Source organism: Neohortaea acidophila (genome assembly GCF_010093505.1).
Source record: "Neohortaea acidophila strain CBS 113389 unplaced genomic scaffold BDY17scaffold_7, whole genome shotgun sequence".
NCBI classification, from domain to species: domain Eukaryota; kingdom Fungi; phylum Ascomycota; class Dothideomycetes; order Mycosphaerellales; family Teratosphaeriaceae; genus Neohortaea; species Neohortaea acidophila.
In genome coordinates, this window is record NW_022985516.1 from 1,033,023 (window position 1) to 1,060,237 (window position 27,215).

The following is a 27,215-nucleotide window of genomic DNA, read 5'->3' on the forward strand; positions in this document are numbered from 1 at the left end:
GCCACCGAAAGCGCGTGCCTGGAGTTCCCAGCCGACACTTTACTTGAACTTCTTCCTCTATTCCCTCTCCTCTCATAATTCTACCCCCTCCCTCTGTTTTGAGTGATTGAGACACATCCACGGGATCCCCGACGCCACCATGTCGCTGTACTCTTCCTCCCGAAACGTGGACCTGAGCAAGACCGAGGCGCAACTGTCGGAGCACATCCGCAAGGCCACGTCCATCGATGAGACGGCACCTAAGCGAAAGCATGTGCGCGCCAGCATCGTGTACACATGGGATCACAAAGGCAGTGCCTCCTTTTGGAACGGCATCAAAGTCCAGCCCATCCAAGCCGACGAGATCCAGACCTTCAAGGCCCTCATCACCGTCCACAAGGTCTTGCAAGAAGGCCACCCGATAGCGTTGGTCGAGGGTCAGGGACAGCTCAGCTGGTTGGAGAGTATCGACCGCAGCGTGGGCGGTGGGGAGGGCTCTCGAGGCTATGCGCCGTTGATCAAAGAATACGTGCGCTACCTCATCGCCAAACTCTCCTTCCACCGCGCCCATCCGGAGTTCAACGGCACCTTCGAGTATGAAGAGTACATCTCTCTCAAGTCCATCAACGATCCCAACGAAGGCTATGAGACCATCTCCGAGCTCATGACGCTGCAAGATCAGATCGATGCCTTCCAGAAGCTCATCTTTGCCCATTTCCGCAATGGCAGCAACAACGAATGCCGCATGGCCGCCCTGACGCCGTTGGTGACGGAGAGTTACGGCATCTACAAGTTCATCACCAGCATGCTTCGAGCCATGCACCGCACGCTCGGCGACGACGAAGCGCTGAGCCCGTTGCGGGGGAGATACGATGCTCAGCATTACCGTCTCGTCCGCTTCTACTACGAGTGCTCGACTCTGCGCTACCTCACCTCTTTGATCACCATTCCCAAACTCCCACAGGATCCGCCAAATCTGCTGGCCGACGATGAGAATGCGCCAGCCTTGCCCGCGCGACCGAGACACGACGAGCCAGTCACCAAGCCGCGCGCCGTCACGCCTCCACGAACCCAAGAAGCCGATCCCGAGCCTATCAATGAGTTCTGGAAGAATGAGCAGGCACGGCAGCAAGAGGAATATGCAGCAGAACAAGCGCGCTTGCAAGCAATGTACGAGGATGAGCGTCGAAAACAAGAGGCCGCTGCTCTACAAGCGCAGCGAGACTTTGAGGAGCAGCAACGGCTACAGGCTGAGCAACAACGATTACAACTCGAGCAGCTTCAGCGCGATCAATATGCACAGCAGACGCAAGGGCGGATGGCGGAACTCGAGCGAGAGAATCTCAACGCACGCGCACAGTACGAGCGTGATCAGCTCATGCTCGAGCAATACGACAAGAGGATGAAGGCGCTGGAAAACGAGCTTGCCCAGCTCAACGCCAATTTCCAGCAGCAGACACAGAGCAAGGACGACCAGATTCGCGCACTCCAGGAGCAGGTCAATACATGGCGCACCAAGTACGAAGCGCTTGCCAAGCTGTACAGCCAACTCCGCCACGAGCATTTGGAGCTCTTGCAGAAATTCAAGGGAGTGCAGCTCAAGGCGGCATCTGCACAGGAAGCGATCGACAAGCGGGAGAAGCTGGAGCGAGAATTGAAGACGAAGAATCTCGAGCTCGCCGACATGATCCGCGAACGCGACAGGGCGCTGCATGACAAGGACCGAACTACTGGCGGCCACAAAGACGAGCTGGAGAAGCTCAAGCGTGAGCTACGCATGGCGATGGACCGCGCCGACAACGCCGAACGAGCCAAGGGTAGTGAATTGTCGGCCATGCTGTCCAGACACAACCGGGAAATTGCGGATCTGGAAGAGGCGCTTCGGAACAAGACTCGTGCTCTTGACGACACGCATATGAAGCTCGGCGAGGGCAGCTCCGACCTGGAGCGACAGCTGCGCGAGAAGGAAGAGGAGCTGGAGATTTACAAGTCTGGCATGGACCAGACACTCCTCGAGCTCAACGAGCTGCGGAATGGCAACGGCGTGACCGACCATGCGATGGATGAGCAGATTGATGCCATGCTGCTCGACAACATCAAGAAATTCAACGACCTGATCGATTCGGTGCTCCAGTCCGGCGTTCAGCGCGTCGACGACTCTCTCTACGAGCTCGACAGCAGTATGCAAGCTGGTAACCAGAGTGCCAGTGGTCCGTACGTCCTGTCTCAAATTGAGAAGGCTCAAAGCAGCGCGATGGAATTCAGCACCGCCTTCAATAACTTCATCGCCGACGGGCCGAACAGCACCCACGCTGAAGTCATTCGAACGGTGCACACCTTTTCAAACGCCATCGCGGATGTGCTGTCGAACACCAAGGGTCTGACGCGTTTCGCGAGTGACGACAAGAAAGGCGATCAACTCCTCGCAGCTGCACGACGTTCTGCGTCGAGCACCATCGACTTCTTCCGCGGCATCATGTCCTACCGTCTGGACGGGATGGAGGATCTGCAAAAGACCGACGTCGTCATCAACAAGAACAACGATGTCCAGGTTGCGCTGAACAACCTCTCCAAGTTGGCCGATGCCTTCGCTCCGAAGACCAAGGTGACCTCGCAGTCCGGCGATCTGGGCGACATCGTCGACCGAGAGATGTTGAGCGCCGCCAAAGCCATCGAAGACGCCACCGAGCGCCTCACCAAACTGATGAACAAGCCGCGCGACTCGTACTCCACCTACGAGCTCAAGATCCACGACAGCATCCTCGCGGCCGCCATCGCCGTGACGAACGCCATCGCCCAGCTCATCAAAGCCGCCACGGCGTCGCAGCAGGAAATCGTTAACCAGGGCCGCGGCTCGAGCATGAGCCGCACGCAATTCTACAAGAAGAACAACCGCTGGACCGAAGGCCTCATCTCCGCCGCCAAGGCCGTCGCCCGCTCGACCAACATGCTCATCGAGACGGCCGACGGCGTGCTCAGCGGCCGCAACAAGCACGAGCAGCTCATCGTCGCGTCCAACGACGTGGCGGCCTCGACGGCGCAGCTCGTCGCCGCGTCGCGCGTCAAGGCGAGCTTTATGAGCAAGACGCAGGAGCGGCTGGAGGAGTGCAGCAAGGCCGTTACCAATGCGTGTCGCTCGCTGGTCAGGCAGGTGCAGGCTATTATCGAGAGCCGACAGAAGGATGAAGATGGCGAAGTGGATTACTCGCAGCTGTCTGGCCACGATTTCAAGGTGCGCCAGATGGAGCAGCAGGTATGTGTTATTCTCTCCGTTCGTTTGGGGGATCGCTTGCTAATGATGTGTTTGTGCAGGTCGAAATTCTGCAGTTGGAGAATGCGTTGTCGTCGGCGAGACATCGGTTGGGTGAGATGAGGAAGATTTCGTACCAGGACGAGGACTAAGTTGGTAGGAAGATTGGTCGTGGCGTGATGATGAATGATACTTGTGTGTAGTGCAGCGATATTGTAGCATTGCGTTTGGACATTGCTCTCGAGCACTCATCCTTGTGGGATCTCATACTCGCTCATCACAAGTGAAGCACGAGTTGCAGAGGCGGGGAGTATTCGGACAACTCTGTATTTCATCTGTACAAGCCACTCGCTGACGAGCTACGTAAGTGTCGAATCACTACGCCCACCGGATGAATCCAGCTCTCCAGCGAAAAGCAGTCCAACCAGGGTCCGCACGTTGCTCCATCCAGCCACCCTCTAACCACATCGTCTACTCGCCATCCTTCTTGTGGTGGTTCACCTTGTCATTCCAGAAGAGGGTCTACCATACCCGTTAGTGAAACTTATCATACACATAGAGGAAACGAATGCAGTGTATACCTTGTCCCCATCCCCCCAGAAGAAGTTCTTGGTGCGAATGTTCATGTAGGGGTACTCGACGCGCTCCTCCACCGGCGGCTCGTGGCTCTTGTGCTCCCAATGCTCGTCCCACAGTCTCCAGGCGTTGACGCCGGCGAGGATGAGCGCCGGCACCGTAACGTAGATTGCGAGCTTGCGCCAGAGATCTGTTGGGGAGGGGAAAATCAGTGACGTTTCTTCAAATCGGCGAGCGTATCGGTGGACCGGTGGAATGCTCATGGGCATGCGGGAATTGCACAGGTAGGCCACTGTGGCGGACAAGAGCATTGAGGAAGCCAAACGTACCGGATGTCGCTGCTGCGTGCTCTTTCACGGCCTGTCGTTCCCGGTTGAAGGCATTGTCCGTGGCGCCGGAGAGGTGGGAGGGGGGCGCCTGGGAAGCGTATCTTCTCGCGACGACTTGGCGGAAGGTGGGGGATGCGATGCGGACGCTACGAAGGGCGTACATGGTGGTGTTGGGTGGAGTGGAGAGGTTCGAGGACGTTATTGCGTGCGGGCGAGGACGGGTGGAGGTGATGGAAGTGCTGGTGCAAGCTCTGCGGGTATTGCCGTGATTATGTCAGCTCACGTGATGCCTGGACCCCGGGCCAGACCCTCAAATTACATTTTGAAATGAAACGGCGGCGGCGTTGCTGCGGGCTTGAGCAACAGGATTCGATCGATTCCTTCCCCGCGAAAGCCACCGGTTCCGCCGAGACGGATGAAACAAGTGACGGATATGGTATACCGAGCATGCATGGACGTGAGCCCCGAGACGCTGGGTTGATGTTGGCGTTGGCCAATATCGACGCCGTCATCCTGGCCCTGGAAGCAGATGAGAAGCTGCTACGCGCTCGACTGCAGAGCATTCGACGATTGAAAGAGACGAGGATGACGGGAATATCATATGCTGCGGAGGACGAAGATCGCAGCAGCGACATGGACAACGAATTCGAGGAGGCAGATGAGAGATGGGAGAGTGAACCGACGACAGACTCATCGAGGGAGTTCGTCGTGGCGAGGCAACACGACTCGAGAGCGCACCGATACCTCCATCTCCCCGACGAGATCATCATCCAAATCGTGGCCCACGTCGCTCAAGGGCCATGCGCTCAGCAAGCCCTCTTTACTAGCTGTCTGCTATCACGAGCATGGTACGATGCAGCCGTCGAGCCCCTCTACCGCCGCCCCCAACTGTACGGCCCAAATTTCGACCCCTTCGTGCGCGCCATTTGTCCGAGCATCAACCTACACGTGCGCAAGAGTCCGTTGGCGGGGTTGGTGAAGGCGCTCGACATGTCACGGCTAGTGCACCAGGGCAGCAAAACCGTGACGGCAAGGCTGCTAGGCCGGACGAAAGACGTGCTGGAAGAATTCATGGCACCGCGCGCGAGCTTCTCCATACACTGCTTCCCTGCGTTGGCCAAGTGCTCCAAACTGCGCACGCTCGATCTGAGTCTCGTTTCGGAGTCGCCACCTCTGCCAGACATCTTCAAATCCATCTCGCGCCTGACCTCGCTCCGGTCATTGAAACTACCCCGGAGCACAGGTTTCGGCGTACACCAAAAGGCCGCCTCCTTCGACAGCTGCTGGCCCCCGCAACTCGTCGACCTCACCCTCTGCGGCGGCATCGACGCCCACTTCCTCCACGGCGTCGCCAGCTTCCCATCCACGCTCCGCAGCCTCACAATCGAGCATTGCCCCCTAGCGCGCTCCGCAGCCGTCACACACCTCCTCCGCACCGCCGTCCGGCCACTCCAGAACCTCGAGCGCTTCCAAATCTCCCACATGCCGCGCCTATCTTCGCACGCGCTCGACGACATCCTCGTCCTTCTCCCGCAAATCTCACACCTCTCTGTGTCCGTCGACTACCTCTCGCCCTCCGTCTTCGACAGCGCGCGATACTCCAACGCCTTCTCCAAGGACCCCGACAGCCCTGTCCCGCTCTGCCAACCGCATCTCCGCACTCTCGAGCTGACTAGCACCGACTACTCGACCAGCATATCGGAGGAGAATCTGGCGCCCATCGACATCATCATCGCGCTCGACGAGGGTACACTCCCGGGTCTGCGCCGCGTGCGGGTCGCGCGAAGTCTCGGCTGGGACTCTGCAGACGTCGCGCCGGATACGGAGGCGCTGGGCGATGCGTTGCAGGAAGGGGCGCGACGCGACTGGGAGCGCAAGGAATGGGTATTCGCAGACATGACCGAGGAGCAATACTCCAAAGCAGCAGCATGCTGGGAGTCCGTAAGTGGAGTATGGGTCTTCGAAAGTGCATAGCATTCAACACGACTATATCCACCATATACATCAATTTTGACGACATGTAACACACGACCGTTGTTTCTGACGAGCAAGCTTTCTCCATCCCCTCGTTCCATCACTTCAGGGCGGAGAACTTGGTCGGCGTCAAAAAGCTACTGAACACATTCTTGTTAATCGCCCCGTCCTTCTCGCTGTTCGTCCGCGCCTCCACCCACTCCGGGTCCACGAAAAAGGCATCCCACTTCTTCTCGCGGTCCGCCAGCGATTCCCAGGCGAGCATGTACGTGAGTTCGTTGCCGCAGTTGGGGCCAACGAGCGTGGTCCTGTTATAGAGAAGAGGAACTTGTGAGCGAGGGCTGGGAGGGGCGTGGGGGTTGAAGGGCCTGGCCTTACCAGAAGCCGACTTGTTTGATGCCGTGCTTTTCCCAGATTCGGAGGGTGTGGTCTTCGAAGCGGCGCTGCTGTTGATTAGTGTGCTGTATGCAGTGATTGAGGGAGGCGTGGTGGATTGGGCGGATGTGTTCTTGATTGTGACCAGGCGAGCGACTTACCAGAAGATTAGGCATCCTGCCCGGGAGTGTGGTGTAGATCTTGAGACAGTCAAATCAGCGAATGATGGAAGCTGCTGGGGTTGGCGGGTTTAGACACATACTCGAAGCTCGTAGATCATTTTGACGCTTGCTTTCCGAATTGACAATGGGTTGATGTAGGATATTGTTGGACTCGAATGTAACCAGAGGGGAGAAAGGGGATGCTGGACAGGTTATAGTCAGACGTCACGGCTATCTAATGCCTAGGTAATCAGCAGCAATCGGTAGATGGGAGCTCGAGGTGGAGTAGCAATTGCCGCCTTCGCCGTCACCCTCTACCCTTTGCTAGTGATGGACTAAGCGTCTCAATGTGAAAGGTTCTTATGGGAGGCCGTCGACCTCTGTCTTGTTCGACGGCGACGATTACCACTAACCAGGACCTCCAATGGCCGAGGGTGGAAACGGGAATAACGCGTGAACACGGTGCATTGACGGAACCCCGCAGTTGGAGATTGAGCAAGGAGGGGGGAAAGATGGCGAAGGCGGGGCAGATCTGCGGGTCTAATCAGATCTCAATCCTGACGTAGGAGGCCGGTTCCTTGAATCACATCGCCCCTTTCCTTCGCCGTGAGCTCTCGGTTGCGCGTTCCAGGCGCGTGGAATCACCTGCAGGATCAGGTACAGGACAGTATTTGCATTTCAGCCCGGGCGTGTGCAGAGCTTATGCCGGCAGATGGGACTGGGGAGCTTGCGTGCGCATCGTCGTCTGGGAGCTATTTGTCAACCGTGCAATGGCGTGCCGGTTCTAGTTGCGATTTTGACGGAATCGGTAGTCATCATGGTGCAATTATCTAGGCTGTCCAGGTGGGCCTTTGGGCCGAGCGAGAATATAAAGGACCAGTAGTCCGATTCCTTTGCATTGAATGCTTTCTCGGTTTCGTCATCTTTACTGTGTTTTCCTCCCTCTTTACATCAATACCAAGTAAACTCTGTCGACACAATGGGCAGCCAAGGGACACCCGTCATCCACTATGACTATGGTGCGTCGAGACCACACCCACCTCCGTTGCAGAAACAGCGTATTGACCGTTCATTCGCGCGGTAGAATTTTCCCCCGTGGGACAGAAGACCAAGCTTCTTCTGACTGCCGCCGGCGTGCCCTTTGAGCGAGTCGACCAGCCCGCCGTGTTGCCGCGCAAAGACCTCGAATCGCTCGGGATCACGTATCGTCGCATTCCGCTCTTGGCCATCGGAAAGGACGTCTACGTCGACAGCGCGTTGATCTTCGACACCGTGCTGGAGAAGCTGGCGAAGGGCAAGTTGCAGACGACAACTGCGGTACGTCGATTTCACAGATCACAGGAAAGAGAAAGAGAGAGAGACTGACGTTGGCGATGATGGGATCTAGGACAAAGCGTGGGAAGCTTGGGGCTATGACACCTTCCAGGACGTCTTGACTCTGGCGCCGCATGAGCTGTTGAGTGACGACTTTGTCAAGGTGAGATACCTCAAGGCCAACATACCGCTCTCGGCTAGAGCCAATGCTTACCCGGGGTTGACATAGGATCGCGAAACGATTTTCCCCATCCTCGCCCGTTCGGACTACAAGACCTTGCGACCCAGCGGCGTCGCGCAATTTCAAGAACGTCTGGAGTTCCTGGAGAAGACGGCGCTGAGCAGCGGAGGCTACATCAACGGCGACAAGCTGTCCGTGGCCGACATCCATGTCATTTGGGGCGCGCGGTGGGCGTTGAACCCCATGGACGGAGGCCCGCCTGGCCTCGGCAGCAGCAAGGAGGCCGGGCTCGGCAAGGAACACTTCCCCAAGGTGTGGAAGTTGATCGAGAGCCTGCCGGCATCGAATGGACAGACGGTGGATGCCGCCGAAGCCGCCAAGAAGATTCAGAGCGCCAGCTTTACTGCGGACAAGAGCGGGGTGGCCAAGGGGGAGCCGACGGGGATTCAGGCTGGGAAGCAGGTGACCGTGGACAGTCTGGAGTAAGTTGGGCATTCCTCTTGGCCGGCCCAGGATGGGCTACTGACCTTTCTTTCCTCACAGTGCGGCACCACATAGCCATCCACAGGCCGGGAAGCTTGTCTCGACGTCGAACAAGGAGATTGTGCTGGAGTTGCCGAGTGGCATTCACCTGCACTTCCCGCGGGTGGGATACATTCTACGAGAGGCGTAGGCCTGCTGGTCCTGGTGAATGAGCTGGTTTCAATAGCTTGGATACGAGAATGAAACAATGATGATTCTTTTGCGACAAGTGAACAGAATATGGGAAGGTAGGTACTGTCGTGACTTTATGCAGGGACGTTGCTTACCTGCGTGGAGAGCTCTATCGGGACATGCAGGACTGGCTGTCAGACATGGAGGTTCCACGTGGGTAGGCCATGTCAGACGATGGTAAGATGCCTGGTCACGTCCAGATGGCCGCAGGTGGATGACATGAGCGCGACATGAGCGGACAACTAGGATGACGATGAGGAATCGAAGAGCGTGGTGCAAGAGTGCTGATTGCATCGACCCCGTGCATCGGCTGACGGCCTGCACGTGGCAGGCAGGGATTGATAAGCTTTTTGGGTTTGCGGCCGGACTCGTGGGTTGGGCGGGGCGGGTGGGGAGATGACACGCTAACAAGCTTCCCGCGCGCGAAACGGGAGAGGTGACATCCGTGCCCGCCACCGCCCTCCTCCTCTATTGGTCGAGCCCCGGTAGGATCGCGAGTCGACGATCCCTCGACTCACCACTTTGCGCCGCCCAACCTGGCCGTCTGCCTCGTGTCTCCTCCTCCTGCATCCATCCCTCCCGCCCCGCTCCCTGCACCGCAACATGCCCCCCGCCTCGCCGCAACGGCCGACGTGCTGCCCTGCTCGCACTCCCTCGCCCACCATGCTGGCCTGTCCGTGATGGGCGAACCAAAGCTGTACCTCCCGCCGGGTCGCGCGATGGACATCCACTCGCTGCAGCCCTTCCCACCCGCCGCCGGCCCCATGGCGAGCATCGACAGCTTCGCTCCGCCGCCCTCCCTGCCCTTTCCCACCCCGACGCCCACCCAACACTCCACCGCCGACGCCACCGACCGCGCGCGCGCCTACAAGTCGCGCAACAAACGGCCCTGCGACTTCTGCAGGTGAGGCGCATCCAGCGTCCGGAAGGAAGAAGAGGCATACTGATGCTCGTACAGGTACAAAAAGGCTGCATGCCATCTCGAAAACAACCCGCCGTGTGAGCTGTGCAGAAGGTACAACAAAGAGTGCACCTTCGTCGAGTCGCCGGCGAAGCGACGCAGGCCGAACGACGACCTCGACCCCCGCCCCACCAAAATCGCACGCGCCGAGAGCTATACATCGCATGAACAGAATGGAAGCGTGGGCTCGCAGACTCCCTACCACAACACCCCCTTCAACGCGGGTCTCGGCATCCACCACTCCGATCTTATGGCCTGGGACGACAGCTTCGCCTCCTTTGACATGCCGATGAACATGGGCCCCGCTCTGGGGGTGCCTGATTTCCAGCTTGATCCTGCATTCTATCAACCCCCGGGCTTGGGTTATGATGCATTCGATCCCTTCCCCTCCGCCGCTCCACTGCCTCCGGCGGACGCCGGGCTATCCTCGCTCCAGCAGCACCACAGTCCTGTCGATACCATCCCATCCCCGATCTCATCCGTCTCCCACCTCACTGGCCATCAATCCATGGCCGTAGATCTGAACACCGCTAAGCCGTCTTCTTCAGAGCTCCGCTCGGCGTCTAATGCGCTCCTCGTCGGCTTCGGCGGCGTTCCAGACCCGGACCTAGTGTCTCGATTTCGGTTCGACCAGCACAACGAAGCAGCCTTCCAATCCGCTCGCCTGCGAAAGTTGACCGACGGAGACCAACATGGTCTTCCTGTTGTGCTCGTCGTGCCGGACGAGGCCGCTGCACGCAATGCGCAATCTGCGGAAGAGTTGAATCTCGTTAAGGGCTTGAGGCGCGAGATGGAGGCGATGGTGGGGCAAGACGTTGGCAAGCGACTCATTCGCCTCTTTCACCATCACGTTCTCCCCTACTTCCCCATATTGGTACCCGAAACCCATGCCAGCTTGCTCCAGCCGAGCAGCATTCCCACGTGCCTACTAGCGGTCATCTACGGGCACGCCCTTGCATTCTACCCTCGGAATGATAAGGTGTCCGCCGACAGCACTCCTGCGCCCTCGCCCGACGCTCTGTTCAAAGTTGCGTGGGATGCCTGCCTCGCCGAATTCCAATCCCCCTCCCTCGCAACCCTCCAGGCGGTACTCTTTCTATTGCAGCGGCGACCAACAGACAAGCATATCAGTCACGCCCCACTCATGAGTGTGATGATGTCGGCGGCCATCAGCGTCGCGCAATCCCTCGGTCTGCATCGAGATCCCTCCTTTTGGCCCCTACCACCGTGGGAAATCAGGCTTCGGCGAAGACTGGCGTGGAGTGTCTTTATCCAGGACAAGTGGCTCGCTTTGAACGCAGGGCGTTCCAGCCAGTTCCGCAGCGAGGACTGGGACGTCACTCTTCTGACTCCCGAGGACTATGTCGACCTGGGCCCTGATCCATCCGCCATCCCCACCGTCCAGCACTCGCTCAAACTCGGTCAGCTGTCCGTGCTCGTCGAAGACGTCCTGCGCGATCTCTACAGCATACGCGCCGGGCACGCGCTCCACAACAGTCTCGAAGCCACACTCGAAGTCGCGAAACCGCTCCGCGTGCGCCTGACCCACTGGTACCAAACCCTCCCGTCGGAAACGCTGCCGCTACAGCAACAGCAGGAACGAGAACAGCAGCGCCGTCGATCGCTCAACCCCTCGCCCGCAGCCATGGCGAGCAGCAGCAGCAGCAACGCGACCCCCGACAGCGGCAGCGGCGTCGGCCACGGCTCGCTGCACCTCGCCTACCTCACCCTCAAAATCGAACTCTTCCGCGCCATGCTGCGCCCGCGCGCCACCGACGGCAACGCCACCGCCCTCACCGCCCTGCGCACCGGCGCCCTCGTCGTGGCAAAGGAAATCCACGACTTCCTCGACAGGCTGCACGAGCGCGAACTCGAGGGCTTCTGGGCGAGTTGTAAGTTTTTCCCCCTCCTTCCCTCCCCAAACACAACGAAAATGCCCTAACCATACTGACCGCAATCGCCAAACAGACTCCCGCACAAACTTCACCATCGTCAGCTCCTTCATGATGTTCCTCTTCGTCACCTCCACCAGCCTGCCGGACGCAAAAGAGTGCCTGGCGCTCGTGACGGCGTGGCGCGCGCTGCTGCGCACCAAGGGCCGCAGAACGGACTTGCTCGCGCTCGGGCTGGCCAAGTTGGATGCCGTGTGGGCCGTGGGCCCGCCGAGGATGATGGAGATGACGCCTGCCGCTGTGCAGGCTTGGAAGGAGAGAAGGGAGTGAGCTGGCGGGAAGGGAAGGGAAGCAGGAAAGGATGGAAATCTGTGGGGAATGGGATGAGGCATGGGATTGTTCGGGGTGTTGCATTCGCACTTTGGAGCTCGGGTTCGGGGTTTCATTTTGCTTGCTTTGACGGATTGCATTCGGTCTTTCTTTTTTCTTTCGCCCAGAGAATACCCAAGCTCCTGAGAAGCTTATGTTGTGCTGTCGATTTTCAGGGCAGTCGGAATAATTAATGCATCTCCTTCCTCTGCTCTCGTCCAGCAAAATTTCCAAAAGTCGCCTCCCACTCAACTGCAAGTCGCATCCCGACATGCAGTTTACGCAATACACCATCAACGAGAAAGACAAGCCATACGAGAGAAGCATGCAGAATGTGATTGCAGCAGAAAGCCGTACCGTTACAAAACCCAAACCCAGTCTCGCTTTCCGCGCTATGCAATCGAATCGCCCACTCGCTCTATAACACAAAAAGGCCCATTTCCGTCTCTGCCGAAGAAGAGAAACCCCGCCATGCTCAACAATGTGAATAAGAAAAAGCGTCGAGAGGGGAAGGAACAGGAAAATGTGCGCTGGCTCGAACGCTGAAAAAGGGAAAATCCACTGCTGTATCCTCCCCACTTGTACTGGTGATGACTGACTCCTTGTCAATGGGGGGAGATGCAATCACTCCCCCGTCCGCCGACTACTCCTCTCCTCCTCTTCCTCCAACACATCGCTCAAGCGCGTCGGATGATGATGCCGAGTCTGCAACGCCTCCCAAGCCGCAACCTCGTACTCCCTTCCATCGTAGCTCGGCTGTCCACTCTCCTCCGGCCCGGGGGAATACGTCGCCATAGCTTGCGAACTCGTGGCGGGCACGGTCGGCGCTTCGGGGGGTAGCAAGCCGCCTCCTGCTCCGCCTGTGCCGTATTGCGCGGAGAGTTCCTGCTCGCGACGGATGTCGGCTGCTGTGTCGTAGGCGTCGTCGGAGGAGGTTTCGGTGCGGGTGGTGGTGCGGTGTCGAGGCGCTGGGTCGATGGTGCCTGCGTGGCCTTCTTCTTCGCTTGGCGTGTCGACGTAGCTGGCTTCGGAGTGGTATTCGGGGCGGGTGGCTGAGGGGCCTGCTTGCGAGGCTGGTTGTGGGGAGCCGGTGTGCAGGAACGTCTCGTGCGGGGTGTGTTGGTAGAAGCGCTGGGCTTCTTGGGTGGTGACGGGGACGCGCTGTTGGCTGGGTGGAATAGCGGTTTGCACTGTCGAGCTTGTTGTCGGCGTTGTGCCGACTTGGTAAGGTGGTTGGTATGTGCCCGCTGAGAGTGTCGTCGGTTTGTCTTGGTACTGCGTCTGCCCACTTGGACCGCTCTCCATGAACGGGTCGGTGTTGGTTGGCGAGACGTCTTGCTGGTAGTAGTACTCCGCTTCATCTCCAGGATTCGCATAGCCGCCGCCCGTGCTGCCATAATACTGTTGCCCATCGCGTGTCACCGGACGTTGGCTAACACTGGCCGATCCAATCGTGGCACCGGAGTACGGAACAACTTGCACGCCGTGCACAATGGTGATTCTACCATCCTTGAGACTTTGTGCGGTTTCCAACGACTCCTGGTTCCTCCTGCCGAGCTCGTCCCACGCCCGACGCGCCTCGTCCTTGGCGATCATGAGCTCGCGCCGAACTTCTGCGATCTCGCGTCGGGCGTTCTCTGCTGCTGTCAAGGCATCTGCGCGTTGCCGGCTTGACTCTTCTCGCGAGGTACGTTCGATCTTGAGCTGATTCTCAAGCTGACCTTGAATCTCCCGATTCTTTTCATTCTCTCCTCGTGTGTCGAAGAACCAGCGTTGAAACTTTCGCTCGCTACTAGCACGCAGCCGTTGCAGCTCGACGACTGCATGGAAGAGATTCGCGCCAGCAGCAGACAAGTCGGTGATTTGCCGGCTTAACGTTTGAAAATTGGGGACGGTGTTCTGAATCTGTTCGGTATTTTGCTCCAGCTTCCTCAGCCAGAATGAGGTCAGTCCTTCCCAGTGGGCGGATAGGTTCTCCCATCGATGGAAGGCGTGGGGGAATGAGGAAGCTCCTTCCCGTGCCCCTGCGCTTTCACCTTGTTGAGCGGAGGATTCGGGGGCTGCAGTCGATGAAGTCGTCGCACGTGGCGCGGCTTGGGCAGTTTGAGCGGTCTGTGAACGTCGAGTGGTACTGGCAGTCGGTGGAGCCGCTCTCGGCTGGTCTTGTTGAGGTACACTGCTCGGCCCTCGTGCGCGAGTACTCGAATACTCTTGCGAAGTCCTTCCCGTGGGATCGCCCAGAGCCTGTGAACCAGCGACTTGGCCAGTGCCACTCCTCCTCGCTTCAAACGGTTGTTGCGAAACATCGGGAGTATACTGCGATGATGCCTGGCTATTCCTCGGAGCTGCCGTTCCTTGAATAGCGGCTGCTCGACGCTCGACCGTCTCTCTTCTCCTCCTCTCTTCTTGCTGACGTCGCAGCTCTTCCGCCTTCTGCTCTTCTTGCCGACGTTGTTCACGAGCTCTTCTATCCCTCATGATCTCCGTAGGCGGTCGAATGGCTGAAGATGGCGTACTTGATGCGACGGGCACGGGCCCGCCTGTTCGTGCTCCTCCATTTGTCGCCCTCCCAGAAAGATCAGACATCTCAGCGTTCTCCTCCAGCAAGTCGGGAGTGAATGGGTTTGGCTGGCGAATGGCAACCTCGAGAGCGTAGCTGATGGCCGCTTTGGTGCGATTCGAGAGAACGAGGGCCGGGTGTGGATAGGAGGTGGTGAAGCCTATGCGCGGAATGAATGCGCTGAACGATGGGTGTTGCGCGACGGTGGGGGAGTCGGATTCACCCCGGCGGATGGACGGCGAATCGACGGAGCTCGAGCGCGCAAGGGTAGCGCGAGAGTGAGGATCGAACCGGGGTTTGCGACGTAGGCTGGGCGAGCCAGAGACGGCGCTTCCTGACGAAGAGGAAGGGCGCGAGTAGTCTCGGAGAGGATTGTAGTATGTGTTGGCGGGGTGGTGAAGTTGTCGCTGGCGTAAGGAGCTCGTATAATACCTGTCGTGGGTATCGTGTCGGTCGTCAAGAGCGGGAAGGGGTGGAAGTGACACGGCGGCGGTTCACGCGCGACACCTTTGCCCAAGTAGATGCGCCGATGGAGGTAGAGGGGTTGGCGACGGTCAATGGCAGGGCGGGCGGCGGTGAGGTGGTGCGCTGGCGGAGAGAGAGAGGAAGCCGCTTCCTATCTTCCCAATCGAGCGTCAACAATTCTCCGCATCCGCATGTCACAGCCCATCGTGTACCGAAGTTGGATAACAGGATTGGCGCGCATGCAAGCCGGGCGGAGGAAACGGAGAATTGAGGGAATGGCGGTGGTCGGGGCGACGCGGTGACGTGTAAAGTGGAAGGCTGGGAAAGAGCGAGAGCGCGAGAGCAGAGAGAGAAGGTGCGGCCCAGCCACCGCGGCGTCTGTGCTTCTTACCTCCAACGGTCGTGCAAACGAATGAAGAAAACTCACCTTGCCCTTCCAGGCCTGTCGCGCACTGATGCTATCGCGTGGGATCTGTAGCGGACGGCCGTTTGATCGCATCGAGAAAGGTGCGCGCGGAGGTGTGCTCGGTCTTCCCCGCGGTCGCTTCGCTTGCGCGCAGGGGGTAAGCTTCTGTCAGATCGTCACTAGGAGAATAAATCGCGTTCGCTACGGCGGAATTCTCCTGGCCATCGTCCGCAGTTGCACTGTGACAAATCGTGGCTCGGCGAAGATGCTGACCGTTTGATTGGCGGTGTTTGTTACCGGACGGGTGCATCGAGTCCCGCAAGTGATAGCTCTCGTGCGACGACTCGCGCTTTCGCTCCTTCATCTCGTTCCGTCACGATGGCGGTGGGCGACGACAAGGCAAGGCAAGCCTTGCACATTGTGAAAAGGCTGGCGAACGCAAGGCATCGCCATGCGGCTTGATGCTACATGGCAGGATGCATGCATGCGAGCGGTGCATTTGCCCTTCACATCTGCCAGCGAAGCACCGGGCCCACTCGGTAGTTCCCCAAGGAATCTGGCCGGTGTCTAGTGGGACGGCCGGGGGGGCTGCGTCCTCGTTAATGCCTTTATCCGGCGGCGTCGCCGAAAGATGACGACTCCAATGGTCAGCGTCAGTCTACGCCGCCGTGTGAACGAGGAGAAGAATGTAAAACCTGGGAATGAGGAGATTTTTTGAGTGGCAGCTATTTGAATGGTACCCGGCGCACCCAATCGAGATCCACAGAGCTTTGTTTCTCGAAATGCACCTCGTGCGGGACGGCACGGCGAGAGGGACCCAGAAAAAAGATGGTCTCGCAATCGGGCAGTTCGTACATTAGGTAGCGATTGTGTATACTCTCTATAGTCCATTGAAACCGCTCATTGAAGCCACCGTATCCGCATTGATCTCGAATCCTATTGTTAAAAATAGTTCATGTTGAGTGGTGATATGCTGGTGTGAATGTTTACAGCCTGTGCTCTGCCGTGACTCGGTCGTGGTGGCAGGGAAGCCATCCACGGCGTGTAGAGGAATCAAAGACGAGCTTCCCATGTTCTTTCAAATGCTCGCAAAGTGCGTCATGTGAAACGGCAAGGCCATATGGGATGCATGTGAAAATCCACAGAATTGACATCGCAGACTCGAGGTTTTTGGACCGTGAACGATCGTGTAGACTTTTTAAGGAAGCCATGGCAGCCTTTGCGAGCCCGTACAGCGTCCTGAAGCATCGGCAATGCGTCTTTTGTCGGTAGTCGCCCTGCAGATATCGATATCACCCATATGACGCCCTGGACTCGGCCAAAAATCAAACCCCATGCCTGCAAAAGTATTGCAACAGCGATTCCGATGCCGGGAGTCGAACCCGGCTCTGTCCGGAAGACTCGAGAGAGATTGGAAGCCCTTGCGAGCCAGCTTTCCTCGTAATGAAAGCGGACGATGCTAGCCGATACACCACATCGGATTCGAGCAGTCTATTGGTCAGGCGCGAGTACGTATCGATCATAGACGCGTATATTTTCCGCACCGAAGATCAGCCGAGTGGAATCCGAAGAGTGGAGTTAGATCTTTCCAGGCGACTTTCTCCACTGTAGCGACATGGCAACGTTGATTTCGGTGAGGCCTTGCTCATTGCTGTCGTGACAAATGGACATTGCATTCTGCAGGACCTTCTTTATCACAGCGAATGACAATGATGGACAATGTGTGGCTACTCGGCCACTGAGCGCTACAATCCTGCATCTCTGTTAACCCGGTGAAGACACGGAACGTAGGATATGCTCCAAGCGTTTGACATAGAAGCGATGGCTCTCATCGATCCCTCCACTGCTCTGTAGAGTTCGGGGAGTTGTGAGATGAAGAGGTGAGGTCTAAAATGTCCAGATGCAGAAGTCTTTGTGGAATGCAGACAGAATCCAAAGCAGAGACATATTACACACCTGCTTCGACTACGTACACTTCATCCACAGTAGAAACGGGAAGCTGCGTGGCAAACAACCAGGTCAGATCAGCACGAGTCAAATCGGATTCGGGAACAGCAGTCCGCAGGATGAGGCTCCTGCGATTGACGGCAAGCATTGAGTTCATCCTGAGCGGATCAAAATCACAACCAACGAGATCCATTCGTAGAAAATGATGCACTTCATCCTGCTCTGTCGTCATATGTAGACACATCCTCCCCAACCCTGCAAACCCCTTTCAAAAGGTTTCAGAGCCTCGCTCTCCTATCTCAGCCGAGCGGGTCGTGCGACATCGTTGTCCTGCACGGCTCGGCAAGACCGTCGCACGCCGACTTCTACGCGAGGCCGGCGCCAGTTCGCGCTAGACTGCATGAGGACGTCAGGGACTGCCGCCGCGTCGTGGTCAGGCACGGGAAGCTGGCACTTCGATTTCTGGGCGCTCGCCAAAATTTAACGGTACTCGGCTGCTGCTCATTCTCAACACGCCACCTCTCTTCCTTGTGCAGAAATTCACGGGAGATATCACTTGCAAGACTGCTCAGACTCTGCATCTCCTGCGACCATTCTTATTTCAAAAGTTGTAAAGATCGTCGACAATTGAAGCACAATGGCCAACCCTCCGCATGGTGAGCTTCCCCCACCATCCTCCGCAGCAGCCCATCAGCTAACAACCCCCTAGGTGGTGTGTTGAAAGACCTGGTCGCTCGCGATGCCCCCCGTCGAGCCCAGCTGGCCGCAGAGGCCGAGAAGCTGCCCGCCGTCGTCCTCAACGATCGCCAGCTGTGCGACATCGAGCTGATCATGAACGGCGGCTTCTCCCCCCTCGAGGGCTTCATGAATGAGAAGGACTACAACGGAGTGGTGGAGAAGAACCGGCTAGCCGACGGCAACCTCTTCTCCATGCCCATCTGCCTCGACTTGGACAAGGAGGATATTGACGAGCTGGGCATTGCGGCCGGCAAGCGCATCACCCTGCGTGACTCCCGTGACGACCGCAACATCGCCATCATGACCGTCGACGACATCTACCATCCCGACAAGAAGAAGGAGGCCAAGGAGGTGTTTGGTGGAGACCCCGACCACCCGGCCGTCAAGTACCTCTTCAAGGTCTCTGGCGACTACTACGTCGGAGGCAAGATCGAGGCCATTGACCGTCTCATGCACTACGACTATGTTGGCCTCCGCTACACCCCCGCCGAGCTGCGTCTGCACTTTGACAAGCTCGGCTGGTCTCGTGTCGTGGCATTCCAGACCAGAAATCCCATGCACCGTGCCCATCGTGAGCTGACGGTGCGTGCCGCGCGCCAGCGTCAAGCCAACGTCCTCATCCACCCGGTCGTCGGCATGACGAAGCCCGGCGACATCGACCACTTCACCCGCGTGCGCGTCTACCAAGCCCTCCTCCCCCGCTACCCCAACGGAATGGCCGTCTTGGGCCTCCTCCCCCTCGCCATGCGCATGGGCGGACCCCGCGAAGCCATCTGGCACGCCATCATCCGCAAGAACCACGGAGCAACGCACTTCATCATCGGCCGTGATCACGCCGGACCTGGTAAGAACAGCAAGGGCGAGGAGATCTACGGGCCCTACGACGCCCAGTACGCCGTGGAGAAGTACCGCGACGAGCTGGGCATCGAGGTCGTGCCCTTCCAGCAAATGACCTACCTGCCCGAGAGCGACGAGTACAAGCCGAAAGACGAAGTGCCCAAGGAGATCAAGACGCTCGACATCTCCGGCACGGAGCTGCGCCGCCGCCTGCGCACCGGCGGCGACATCCCGGAGTGGTTCTCCTACCCGGAAGTCGTGCGCGTGCTGCGCGAGTCCCACCCGCCGCGCAACCAGCAAGGCTTCACCGTCTTCCTGACGGGCTACAGCAACTCGGGCAAGGACGCGATCGCGCGCGCCCTCAACGTCACGCTAAACCAGCAAGGCGGCCGCGCCGTCTCCCTTCTCCTCGGCGAGACGGTGCGCAGCGAGCTCTCGACCGAGCTGGGCTTCAGCCGCGAAGACCGCGACATGAACATCCAGCGCATCGGCTTCGTCGCGTCGGAGCTGACGAAAGCCGGCGCCGCCGTCATCGCCGCGCCCATTGCGCCCTTTGCCGACTCGCGCAAGGCCGCGCGCGAAATCGTCGAGAAGCACGGCTCCTTCTACCTCATCCACGTCGCCACGCCGCTCGAGTACTGCGAGAAGACGGACAAGCGCGGCGTGTACGCCGCGGCGCGCGCGGGCAAGATCAAGGGCTTCACGGGCGTCGACGACCCGTATGAGATGCCCAAGGACAAGGAGGCGGATTTGGTGGTGGATTTGAGCGTCATTAATGTGCGGACGGCGGTGCATCAGATTGTGCTGATGTTGGAGTCGGAGGGCTTGTTGGATCAATTGTAGGCTTGATGATGAAAGAGGGGGGAACGAAGGGAAGGCGAAGATTAGACAGGGCGGAGTCGTATACGTGTGATGGTCTTTTTTGATAAAATTGGAAAGTTTTCATTTGGGATGAAATTTGTCTGCCGTTTGCTTTTTCCCTTGAAAAAGCATGCCCCGCCAACGCCATTGCTAAGTTTACATAGATTTCACACTCGTAAAGGGAGAGAGGCGACGCCTTCAATCTCCCCCACTCTTCTCCTCTATCCGCAAGCCATTCTGAATGGCATTGCTCAGCTCCTCCTGCCGTTTTCGCTCCTGCTCCTCTAGGAAGACGGCATACCGCGACCGCTTGTTATGGATGCCGCACTCCGTCTTGCTCCGTCCAGCCCAGCGGCCCGCCCGCTCATCCTCGCTATCCGTCACCGGCTTTGTGGAATGCCAATCGCCCACACTCCGGTACCCGAGGTCCAACAAGTCGTTGGTCGGCACGTGGTTCTCCTTGACGTACGCCTGGACTTGCTTGAAGGACCAGTTGGCCAGCGGGTTGACCTTGATGAGGCCCGTCTCGGGCTCGATTTCGAGGATGTCGAGGTCGCCGCGCTTGCCGCCTTGGGATTTGCGGCGGCCCGTCAGGACGGCGGCGACGTTGAGGTCGCGGTAGGCGCGTTGCGCCGGTTCGACTTTGGCGACGTAGTCGTATTGCTCTTCGTCGCGCTCCCAGAGTTGCTCGCCGTGTAGCCGCTCGAAGTCGGCGGTTGTGTCGCAGCCGGCGGGGCGGAAGGTGTGGATTCTTAGCCGCGGGTAGGTTTCCTTGACCCGCTCGACGAGGTCGAGGGTCTGCGGAAAGTGGTAGAGGGTGTCGAGGAAGATGAGCTCGATGTTGGGGTGCAGGGGGGAGCGGTCTTTGAGTTTCGACGCCATGTCCATGATGGCGAGGCCGGTGAGGCCGAAGGCGGACGTCTGGTAGAGGGTGGGGAGGGAGGTGATGCACCATTTCAGCACGTCGCGCGGGTCGAGCTGGGAGAGTTGTCGGTTGAGGAATTTCAGGTGAGGCTTGGTGAAGTAGACGTCGGGTAGGCTGTCGGCGGAGGAGGAGCTGCCGCTGGAGTAGCCGGACTCGGCGGAGGCGTCGGAGGACGGGGAGCGGGATTGAGGTGCCATTGTGGGTGTGGGTGTGAATGAAGAGGGATGGAGAGGGATGAGGATGGGCGAGGATGACGATGATATAGGGAGGGATTACGATGACATTGACGAAAGGTAGAGTAATAGGTGGAAGAGAGCACGCAAGTAGGGAGAAATGACGGAAGAAAGACGTGGACCTACCTTCTGCCACTGCCGGGGCCGTCTTTGAAATCAAAAAGCGGGCAGCGTTCCAGATGTGCGCCTGTTACGGTGGGCGGACAAGCAGAGAAAGAGTGGGGCAGGTAATGCTGAGAAGGGGAATGTGCGAGGCATACGCCCGGTTTCCTCTCTCGCTGCGGCGCATACGGTGGGAGGGTTCTTTGGTGAACAGATTCCCGACATCTCGTCTCGATGTGTCGAATTTGCCCTCGAAACATCCCCCATTTCCAATCCGTTTCCTCATCGCACACGCGCGGATTGCTAATCGTGCCAAGGAAGGTGGGCGAAATACAAAGAGGCTTTCGTCCTGACGGGGCCCGCATGGGCAGCGAAGGCGGCGATGATTGGCCGATTCGTCAGCGGAGAGTGAAAATTTTCACTCGCCGGGCGCGCGGAGGGCCTCGGATGCTGAGGCGCACCGTCACGGCGACTCGATGTCTTGCAGGTCGTTTCGTCCGTGGGAAACACAGAGAAAGGAAGGCGAAATAGACGGTGTAGTAGGGTGTCGGTAGAGGTGAGGTCGACGCGGAGGCGTGTTGTGTATTATACGCCTGTCGTTCACCATCACTTCGCCGACCTGTTCGGCGACCTTGTTCGCCCTGCTCTCCTCTCGCCACCCGCTGATTGCGTGATGCACGTGAGTGGCTCCCCACGATTCGCGGGTCCTGCCGTCCGCCCTTACCCCTTAGGGCCCGTGATCCGTGCATCGTAGCCATGCTGGGAATTTCACACTGTCCTGGCCAAGACCGACATCTAGCACGCATATCCACCACACTCCCGGCCTCTTGGATGCGTCTCCATGGATCAAGACCTCGAGGCCATTCGCCGCGCTCGCATGCAAGAGCTGCAGTCGCAGTCTCCCGACGGTGACAATAATAACAACCAACAGAAAGAAGAGCAGAAGTACGTCAATCACCAACATCCACTCTTGTCTCGATCACCTTCTAACAAACGTTCCTTGATCCAGAAGCCGAGAAGCTGAAGCCCGCGCATCCATTCTCTCGCAAATCCTCGAACCCGACGCCGCAGATAGACTCGGACGCATCCGACTCGTCAAAGCCTCGCGCGCGGAAGATGTGGAGAACCGACTCATCATGATGGCCCGCTCTGGCCAACTTCGAAGTCGCGTGACCGAGGCGCAGCTGAAGGACATTCTGAATGCGCTGAGTGAGCAGCAGCAAGAGGTGGAAAAGGTCACGGTGCAGAGGAGGAAGGGTGGGTGGGATGATGATGATCTGGATGATCTGTTGAATGAGGATACGTGAGTGGCTTGCAGCTGTTCCTCGTGTCGAGATATTCTCGAGATGATCATGGTACGCGCGTTCTCGGGGTCGACACGACTTCTTGGTGTGCAGAAAGCTAGGAAGGTCAGCACAGCTGCGCTTGGCTGGCATGGACCGCGGTGAGGTGCGCGAGGGCATGTTCTTATGCCTCACGGGCGAGTGAGTGATGGGATGTATGACATGCGACTGTGGCAGCTACACTCGTCTGCCAGCTAGCTCAGTATCACAGCTTCGCTCCTTCGCCGGAGCAGTGAAGTATCAATAGCGGCAGGATAGTGCATAAGATAGTGACGATACCCTTCTACCTTGTGCTGCCTCTCTCGTATTTGCAGGTAGACTGTATACCATCATTACAAGCCTTTTCAACTCCACACTTCATGTACTGTCATACGTAAAGCGTCGGTATTCAATTCTGAGAAGACATATCTGTAGGCATGTGACTTTGCTGCCCAACGTGGCTTAGACGCGACGCCACCGAGCGTTTAGCACGAACCTTCGTCATTTTCTCTTCCCCACTCTCTTTCCCTCACCCTACAAAGCCAAGTAACTCGACCACAACACCATCACCACCACCACCAACTCTCCACTCTTCCACTCACCCAGACCCAGGACACTCCCAAACCTCCACACTGCAACCACCCACCACCTACTCAGGACACGACCCCGGCAAACAGCTTCATGACAAGCGCGCAGGACATCCAGAACTTAAAGGCCTACGGTGCGTTGCAGCCCCTCTCTTCCCGCGATAAGCCTGTGCGTGGGTGAGCCGGACCACCGTCCCTCACTTGACCACGCGCCTATCATCTTTTCGAGCGAGCCCGAGGATCCCGACTGACCCCCTCCACAGACCCTTTCGCAGATGCGGACACTGGCGACGCCGATAACAAGCAGTCGCAGAACTACATCCACATCCGGATCCAGCGTGAGTAATCGCCACTCCCCTTCCTCCCCTCCTCTCACGCACCACTAACACCGCCCTCTCCCATAGAACGCAATGGTCGCAAGACATTGACGACGGTGCAAGGCCTCCCCAAGAAGTTCGACCAGAAGAAGATCCTCAAGGTGATCAAGAAGAAGTTTGCGTGCAATGGCACCATCGTCAACGACTCGGAGATGGGCGAGGTGATTCAGCTGCAGGGCGACCAGCGCAAGGACGTGCAGGAGTTCTTGACGGACAAGAAGGAGGGCTTGGAGCTGGATGCCAAGACTATCAAGGTGCATGGCTTCTAGACGCGCCGTGGCCGCGCGGTGCTGTGCGGGATGGGGCGGGAGTCGATGAGACAAGATCCTTCCTGCCTTTGGCTTTGCGGCAGAGGCGATATATCGACTCCTGTGAGTGAGGTGGCTCCCTGCGAAGGCCCTTCCCACCGGCGGAGGGCGGACAACGGCACTGGTTTCCGGCGGCGTGCCTTTCCCTCTATCCCACGCACAGACACGCATCGGCTACGACACAAGAATCGAGATCATGAGTATGGCTTATCAAAGGCGTGCATCTCTATCTAACATGCTCGACGGATGGAACACGGATCGGTCTTTTTACTTTGAAAATGCAAGGCTAGTTCTTCATGACTTCTTGTGCTACATATCCCTTTCCCATCATACCTGTGTCGTGATGCATGAAGTAGATGACCCTCTCACACATCAGCCCGTTAACCTCCCTCCCGCCCCTCCTCCACCTTCCGAACAAAAGCATCAATCCCAACCCCAATCTGCCTCCACCGCTCCCCCACAACCCCCCTCCCACCACTCCTCCCCTCCATCTCCCTCACCCTCCCCCGCCTCCACTCCCCAAGCAACCCAGCCACAAACCCCTCCACCTCCCCACTAACATCCCTTCCCAAATCCTCCCCGCCCGAAACAAAATACTCCCACTCGTTGCACGTGAGCATAGCCGCGCGCACCGCGACGTGCGTTTTGAAGCACACCTCGTTCGCGGCGGGGAGTAGCGCGTATCCGCCTAGGAAGCCGGTGTCTTGCAGGCGGGATTTTATGGAGGGACTGAAGGTGGGGAGGAGCAGGTGGTCGAGGCGGATGTCGTCATCGGAATTGCTTTGGGCGGGGAGGATGAAGCCGTAGTGGATTAGTAGTTTGTCGTTTGGGTGGGAGCCGTAGGTTATGAGGATTTCTTCGTTGGGGGCTTGCGGGGGTGGATGGGTCAGTGTGGTGCGAAGATGGTGGTGGAGTGAGGGCAGGTTTTCTTCCTCACCTGGACAGAAGAGATGATGTTTGGGAGTGAGAAAGGGGAGTGTAAGAGTGCAGCGTAGATGCAATGGGATATGAGAAGCACCACTCACCATACTCTCGGTCAGCAGTAACCTCATACCCCTTCGCCGTCATCGTCACCCGACACGCACTCCCCGCAGGCGCGTGGTTCAAGTAATCGACGAAAGGACACATTACCATCGACCCCACCGTCGCCCGCCCCGCCGCCTTCCAATGGAAACTGCGACTATTCACAATCATCCAGTAATACCGAAACTCCTCCTCCCCGGACCCTCGCTGCACACACGTCTCCCGCACAGCCGTCCAGTCCCGCTGGTAGTCGGCCAGCTGTCGCTCCAGCGGCTGCTGCATCGAAGGCGGCAAATCTCCTCGCTCCGCTTCCGGCCAGCACATCGGCAGACTCTGCTTGAAGTCGTCGAGCGTAGGCCACGTCTCTCTCCACACTTTGAGCTGCGAATCTGCGGGTGCGTAGGCAATCATAGCGCTAAAAGCCAGCTGTGCTTGCGGCGAGGCGGTGTGGAGGGATGCCTTCTTCAGCAGGGTAGTGTTGGGTTTGAACATGGCTTTCTCGGGGATGAAGAGGATGCGGTGGTCTTTTGGGAGCTGTTTGGTGGCTATCAAGCCTACGCCTCGGTTGGCGAGTTGGGCGGGTGCGACGCCGCGGATTTCTACGCCGCGGTCTTGCGACCATTGGGTGAAGAGGTGGTGTTTGTCGGGGAGGGGAGTCTCGTCGGCCATTGCTTCGGATGGGCGTTTTCTTTTGTTGGATGATGGCGCCATTGGCTAGTCATGTGCTAGCTAGAACATTCGTTACGCCATTTGATTATTGTTTGTCTTTACGAACTCGGTTGGTGTTGTGATTGATGAAGTGGTTGTACCTGATCCTCCAGGCAAATAGACTTTCATATCTCCAGATCTACCCGGTCCGTGCGCACAGCCTCATCCACAACTTCCTAACTTTTCTTGAACCACCAAATCACAAACACTCCAACACAGACACCACCCCCAAACATGGAGCCAGCCAGCGTCGCCGCGCTGGTCGAAGACCTAGAAAACACCATCGACGACCTCGAAGACTCCCTGCAACCTCTTGTCAAAACTCATCTCTCCACCAGCACAAGCAAACTGCCTCTCCTCGACAAGGCGAAAGCCTACGTCCTCGCCACCTACGCCCTCGAATCCATCCTCTTCTCTTCCTTGCGATTGCATGGCGTCGATGCCAAGGCTCACCCTGTCTTCCAAGAGCTGGCGAGGGTGAAGGAGTATTTCGGCAAGATCAAAGCCGCGGAGACGTCGGGGGCTACGAGGCCGCATGCGACACTGGACAAAGAGGCGGCGCAGAGATTTATTCGGCACGGGTTGGCGGGGAATGACAGGTTTGATCGCGAGCGAGGGGCGGCGGCAGGGACGATGGGCAACGGTGGAGCGAAGAGGAAGTTGGAGGATGTGGTTGGGATGGGGAAACATACGAAATTGGATGGGGTTTCGAAGAGGGTGAAGGCGGGTGAGGGTGCGGGAGAATATACTGCTTCTTCTTCGGAGGTGGGGACGCCGGATGCCAGTGCGAGAGACACAGATCCGGAGATGGCGAAGGCGGAGAAGAAGGCGGCGCGGAAGTTACAGCGGAAGCTGGAGAAGAGGCATGCCAAGTTTGCCTCAATTGACGATGCGTCGACTTCGGAGGTGGTGGGCAGTGATGCTGCGTCTGCAACACTCTACGCTGATGGCTCGAGCGAGCATGAGAGTACGACTGGTGGGGTGGATGAGCAGAGGGCGTGGAAGAAACCGGGGAAACCGCGACACAAGAAGAGCAAAGGGATGAAGGTGGCTGGGTAGAAATCAGAGGAGATGGAATGGGACGGAGTGAATGCTCATGGACTGTGTTTGCTTCGATGCGATGCGTTAGATAGCGTTCAATGATACCCATGCTCACGTGGTTGTTTTAGGCTCGCCCGTGGTATGGCATGTGCGGGAGTGACTTGCGCACATTGCGTGCATGCCCTTTCTTTGTTCACCAAAGCAGCAACTCAAGTCAAACAGTGCTGAACGAGAGATCATCAATTCCGTACACATCACATCCACATCACATCACGCCTCGCGGTGCCGGGGGGCGCGTGCATTAGCGCGCAAAGCATCTCCAAACCTTCCTGGCCCTAACCTCCGATTCGCAAAAAGAAGCGTCTCCCTCTCCCACTCCACCCCCTCCGCTTCCCCTTCCGCCCTCCGAAAAGGCAAACCCATCATTCGCACATCCCTCCTCCCTCCACCCCCTGCATTTCCCGCTGCCCATCCCCAAACCCATCTCTCGCGCACCCCAATTGCCCCCGACACCGCCCGTCCCCGACCGCCCATTGGCCTGAGCGCACCCTCTGTGGCGTACCACCCCCAACGACTCGGATCGCTCCCGCTCCGACTAGGCCGCCCACCCCTCTCCACCCCCCAAAAAAGCACCAGACGCCCGACGACACCTCGCGCGCTGTCCATTGCATTCTCGAGACAGTCGCAACGCAGACACCAC

The 27,215-nt window shown here is 58.1% G+C and overlaps 14 protein-coding genes and 1 non-coding gene across 15 annotated transcripts; 8 read left to right on the plus strand and 7 right to left on the minus strand.

Annotated features, from left to right (window-relative positions):
* The first annotated feature begins 1 nt into the window (after window position 1).
* Window positions 2-3,539, plus strand: BDY17DRAFT_268355 (SLA2 Src like adaptor 2). Its single transcript, XM_033731923.1, has 2 exons — window positions 2-3,232; window positions 3,292-3,539. The coding sequence occupies exons 1-2, from the start codon at window positions 140-142 to the stop codon at window positions 3,379-3,381; spliced, it is 3,183 nt and encodes a 1,060-aa protein (XP_033588622.1). The 5' UTR covers window positions 2-139; the 3' UTR covers window positions 3,382-3,539.
* Window positions 3,540-4,339, minus strand: BDY17DRAFT_300180 (cytochrome c oxidase subunit VIa). Its single transcript, XM_033734022.1, has 3 exons — window positions 4,135-4,339; window positions 3,811-3,995; window positions 3,540-3,751 (listed from the first exon to the last, which is right to left on the minus strand). Exons 1-3 carry the CDS (start codon window positions 4,295-4,297, stop codon window positions 3,701-3,703), a joined length of 399 nt encoding a protein of 132 aa, XP_033588623.1. The 5' UTR covers window positions 4,298-4,339; the 3' UTR covers window positions 3,540-3,700.
* A 428-nt stretch (window positions 4,340-4,767) lies between these two features.
* On the plus strand, window positions 4,768-6,108 carry BDY17DRAFT_252946 (uncharacterized protein; the record flags this gene model as incomplete). Its single annotated transcript, XM_033731299.1, has 1 exon — window positions 4,768-6,108. One exon carries the CDS (start codon window positions 4,768-4,770, stop codon window positions 6,106-6,108), a length of 1,341 nt encoding a protein of 446 aa, XP_033588624.1.
* A 50-nt stretch (window positions 6,109-6,158) lies between these two features.
* Window positions 6,159-6,884, minus strand: BDY17DRAFT_176344 (NIPSNAP family-containing protein). Its single transcript, XM_033729859.1, has 4 exons — window positions 6,746-6,884; window positions 6,645-6,683; window positions 6,487-6,551; window positions 6,159-6,416 (listed from the first exon to the last, which is right to left on the minus strand). The coding sequence occupies exons 1-4, from the start codon at window positions 6,761-6,763 to the stop codon at window positions 6,209-6,211; spliced, it is 330 nt and encodes a 109-aa protein (XP_033588625.1). The 5' UTR covers window positions 6,764-6,884; the 3' UTR covers window positions 6,159-6,208.
* Window positions 6,885-7,466: 582 nt separating this feature from the next.
* BDY17DRAFT_300192 (uncharacterized protein) lies at window positions 7,467-8,884 on the plus strand. Its single transcript, XM_033734023.1, has 5 exons — window positions 7,467-7,663; window positions 7,729-7,961; window positions 8,032-8,121; window positions 8,188-8,621; window positions 8,683-8,884. Exons 1-5 carry the CDS (start codon window positions 7,624-7,626, stop codon window positions 8,810-8,812), a joined length of 927 nt encoding a protein of 308 aa, XP_033588626.1. The 5' UTR covers window positions 7,467-7,623; the 3' UTR covers window positions 8,813-8,884.
* A 457-nt stretch (window positions 8,885-9,341) lies between these two features.
* On the plus strand, window positions 9,342-12,368 carry BDY17DRAFT_176387 (fungal-specific transcription factor domain-containing protein). Its single transcript, XM_033729860.1, has 3 exons — window positions 9,342-9,757; window positions 9,812-11,706; window positions 11,783-12,368. Exons 1-3 carry the CDS (start codon window positions 9,534-9,536, stop codon window positions 12,034-12,036), a joined length of 2,373 nt encoding a protein of 790 aa, XP_033588627.1. The 5' UTR covers window positions 9,342-9,533; the 3' UTR covers window positions 12,037-12,368.
* A 331-nt stretch (window positions 12,369-12,699) lies between these two features.
* BDY17DRAFT_317680 (uncharacterized protein) lies at window positions 12,700-14,661 on the minus strand (the record flags this gene model as incomplete). Its single annotated transcript, XM_033736124.1, has 3 exons — window positions 12,700-13,476; window positions 13,498-14,135; window positions 14,328-14,661. 3 exons carry the CDS (start codon window positions 14,659-14,661, stop codon window positions 12,700-12,702), a joined length of 1,749 nt encoding a protein of 582 aa, XP_033588628.1.
* Window positions 14,662-16,429: 1,768 nt separating this feature from the next.
* BDY17DRAFT_176435 (uncharacterized protein) lies at window positions 16,430-16,833 on the minus strand. Its single transcript, XM_033729861.1, has one exon. It carries the CDS (start codon window positions 16,715-16,717, stop codon window positions 16,493-16,495), a length of 225 nt encoding a protein of 74 aa, XP_033588629.1. The 5' UTR covers window positions 16,718-16,833; the 3' UTR covers window positions 16,430-16,492.
* Window positions 16,834-16,867: 34 nt separating this feature from the next.
* BDY17DRAFT_t23 lies at window positions 16,868-16,987 on the minus strand. The gene has a single exon. It is a non-coding gene; the product is annotated as a tRNA-Glu (tRNA).
* Window positions 16,988-18,090: 1,103 nt separating this feature from the next.
* Window positions 18,091-19,871, plus strand: BDY17DRAFT_311648 (uncharacterized protein; the record flags this gene model as incomplete). The annotated part of the gene is made up of 2 exons (XM_033735558.1): window positions 18,091-18,109; window positions 18,163-19,871. The coding sequence occupies 2 exons, from the start codon at window positions 18,091-18,093 to the stop codon at window positions 19,869-19,871; spliced, it is 1,728 nt and encodes a 575-aa protein (XP_033588630.1).
* A 273-nt stretch (window positions 19,872-20,144) lies between these two features.
* On the minus strand, window positions 20,145-20,969 carry BDY17DRAFT_240357 (phosphoadenosine phosphosulfate reductase; the record flags this gene model as incomplete). Its single annotated transcript, XM_033730359.1, has 1 exon — window positions 20,145-20,969. A coding segment is annotated over one exon (825 nt), but the record flags the coding sequence as incomplete, so codon positions are not given.
* Window positions 20,970-21,696: 727 nt separating this feature from the next.
* BDY17DRAFT_300205 (double-stranded DNA-binding domain-containing protein) lies at window positions 21,697-22,889 on the plus strand. Its single transcript, XM_033734024.1, has 2 exons — window positions 21,697-22,094; window positions 22,159-22,889. The coding sequence occupies exons 1-2, from the start codon at window positions 21,991-21,993 to the stop codon at window positions 22,454-22,456; spliced, it is 402 nt and encodes a 133-aa protein (XP_033588632.1). The 5' UTR covers window positions 21,697-21,990; the 3' UTR covers window positions 22,457-22,889.
* Window positions 22,890-23,320: 431 nt separating this feature from the next.
* Window positions 23,321-23,704, plus strand: BDY17DRAFT_252641 (uncharacterized protein; the record flags this gene model as incomplete). Its single annotated transcript, XM_033731271.1, has 2 exons — window positions 23,321-23,396; window positions 23,463-23,704. Coding segments are annotated over 2 exons (318 nt in total), but the record flags the coding sequence as incomplete, so codon positions are not given.
* A 506-nt stretch (window positions 23,705-24,210) lies between these two features.
* Window positions 24,211-25,567, minus strand: BDY17DRAFT_300209 (uncharacterized protein). Its single transcript, XM_033734025.1, has 2 exons — window positions 24,681-25,567; window positions 24,211-24,611 (listed from the first exon to the last, which is right to left on the minus strand). Exons 1-2 carry the CDS (start codon window positions 25,475-25,477, stop codon window positions 24,512-24,514), a joined length of 897 nt encoding a protein of 298 aa, XP_033588634.1. The 5' UTR covers window positions 25,478-25,567; the 3' UTR covers window positions 24,211-24,511.
* Window positions 25,568-25,677: 110 nt separating this feature from the next.
* Window positions 25,678-26,855, plus strand: BDY17DRAFT_300211 (Sas10/Utp3/C1D family-domain-containing protein). The gene has a single exon (XM_033734026.1). It carries the CDS (start codon window positions 25,709-25,711, stop codon window positions 26,531-26,533), a length of 825 nt encoding a protein of 274 aa, XP_033588635.1. The 5' UTR covers window positions 25,678-25,708; the 3' UTR covers window positions 26,534-26,855.
* The last annotated feature ends 360 nt before the right edge of the window (window positions 26,856-27,215 follow it).

Coding starts and splice junctions, on each gene's coding strand:
- BDY17DRAFT_268355 (XM_033731923.1), top strand. CDS start 140: ATGTCGCTGTACTCTTCCTCCCGAAACGTGGACCTGAGCAAGACCGAG. Junction 3,233..3,291: donor TGCGCCAGATGGAGCAGCAG/GTATGTGTTATT, acceptor GTGTTTGTGCAG/GTCGAAATTCTGCAGTTGGA.
- BDY17DRAFT_300180 (XM_033734022.1), bottom strand. CDS start 4,297: ATGTACGCCCTTCGTAGCGTCCGCATCGCATCCCCCACCTTCCGCCAA. Junction 3,996..4,134: donor GCACGCAGCAGCGACATCCG/GTACGTTTGGCT, acceptor CCTCCCCAACAG/ATCTCTGGCGCAAGCTCGCA. Junction 3,752..3,810: donor TCTGGGGGGATGGGGACAAG/GTATACACTGCA, acceptor CGGGTATGGTAG/ACCCTCTTCTGGAATGACAA.
- BDY17DRAFT_176344 (XM_033729859.1), bottom strand. Junction 6,552..6,644: donor GCAGGATGCCTAATCTTCTG/GTAAGTCGCTCG, acceptor AATCAACAGCAG/CGCCGCTTCGAAGACCACAC. Junction 6,417..6,486: donor ATCAAACAAGTCGGCTTCTG/GTAAGGCCAGGC, acceptor TCTCTATAACAG/GACCACGCTCGTTGGCCCCA.
- BDY17DRAFT_300192 (XM_033734023.1), top strand. CDS start 7,624: ATGGGCAGCCAAGGGACACCCGTCATCCACTATGACTATG. Junction 7,664..7,728: donor CGTCATCCACTATGACTATG/GTGCGTCGAGAC, acceptor TTCGCGCGGTAG/AATTTTCCCCCGTGGGACAG. Junction 8,622..8,682: donor GTGACCGTGGACAGTCTGGA/GTAAGTTGGGCA, acceptor CTTTCCTCACAG/TGCGGCACCACATAGCCATC.
- BDY17DRAFT_176387 (XM_033729860.1), top strand. CDS start 9,534: ATGGGCGAACCAAAGCTGTACCTCCCGCCGGGTCGCGCGATGGACATC. Junction 9,758..9,811: donor CGGCCCTGCGACTTCTGCAG/GTGAGGCGCATC, acceptor ATGCTCGTACAG/GTACAAAAAGGCTGCATGCC. Junction 11,707..11,782: donor CGAGGGCTTCTGGGCGAGTT/GTAAGTTTTTCC, acceptor ATCGCCAAACAG/ACTCCCGCACAAACTTCACC.
- BDY17DRAFT_176435 (XM_033729861.1), bottom strand. CDS start 16,717: ATGGCTTCCTTAAAAAGTCTACACGATCGTTCACGGTCCAAAAACCTC.
- BDY17DRAFT_300205 (XM_033734024.1), top strand. CDS start 21,991: ATGGATCAAGACCTCGAGGCCATTCGCCGCGCTCGCATGCAAGAGCTG. Junction 22,095..22,158: donor CAACAGAAAGAAGAGCAGAA/GTACGTCAATCA, acceptor TCCTTGATCCAG/AAGCCGAGAAGCTGAAGCCC.
- BDY17DRAFT_300209 (XM_033734025.1), bottom strand. CDS start 25,477: ATGGCGCCATCATCCAACAAAAGAAAACGCCCATCCGAAGCAATGGCC. Junction 24,612..24,680: donor ACATCATCTCTTCTGTCCAG/GTGAGGAAGAAA, acceptor CACCCCCGCAAG/CCCCCAACGAAGAAATCCTC.
- BDY17DRAFT_300211 (XM_033734026.1), top strand. CDS start 25,709: ATGGAGCCAGCCAGCGTCGCCGCGCTGGTCGAAGACCTAGAAAACACC.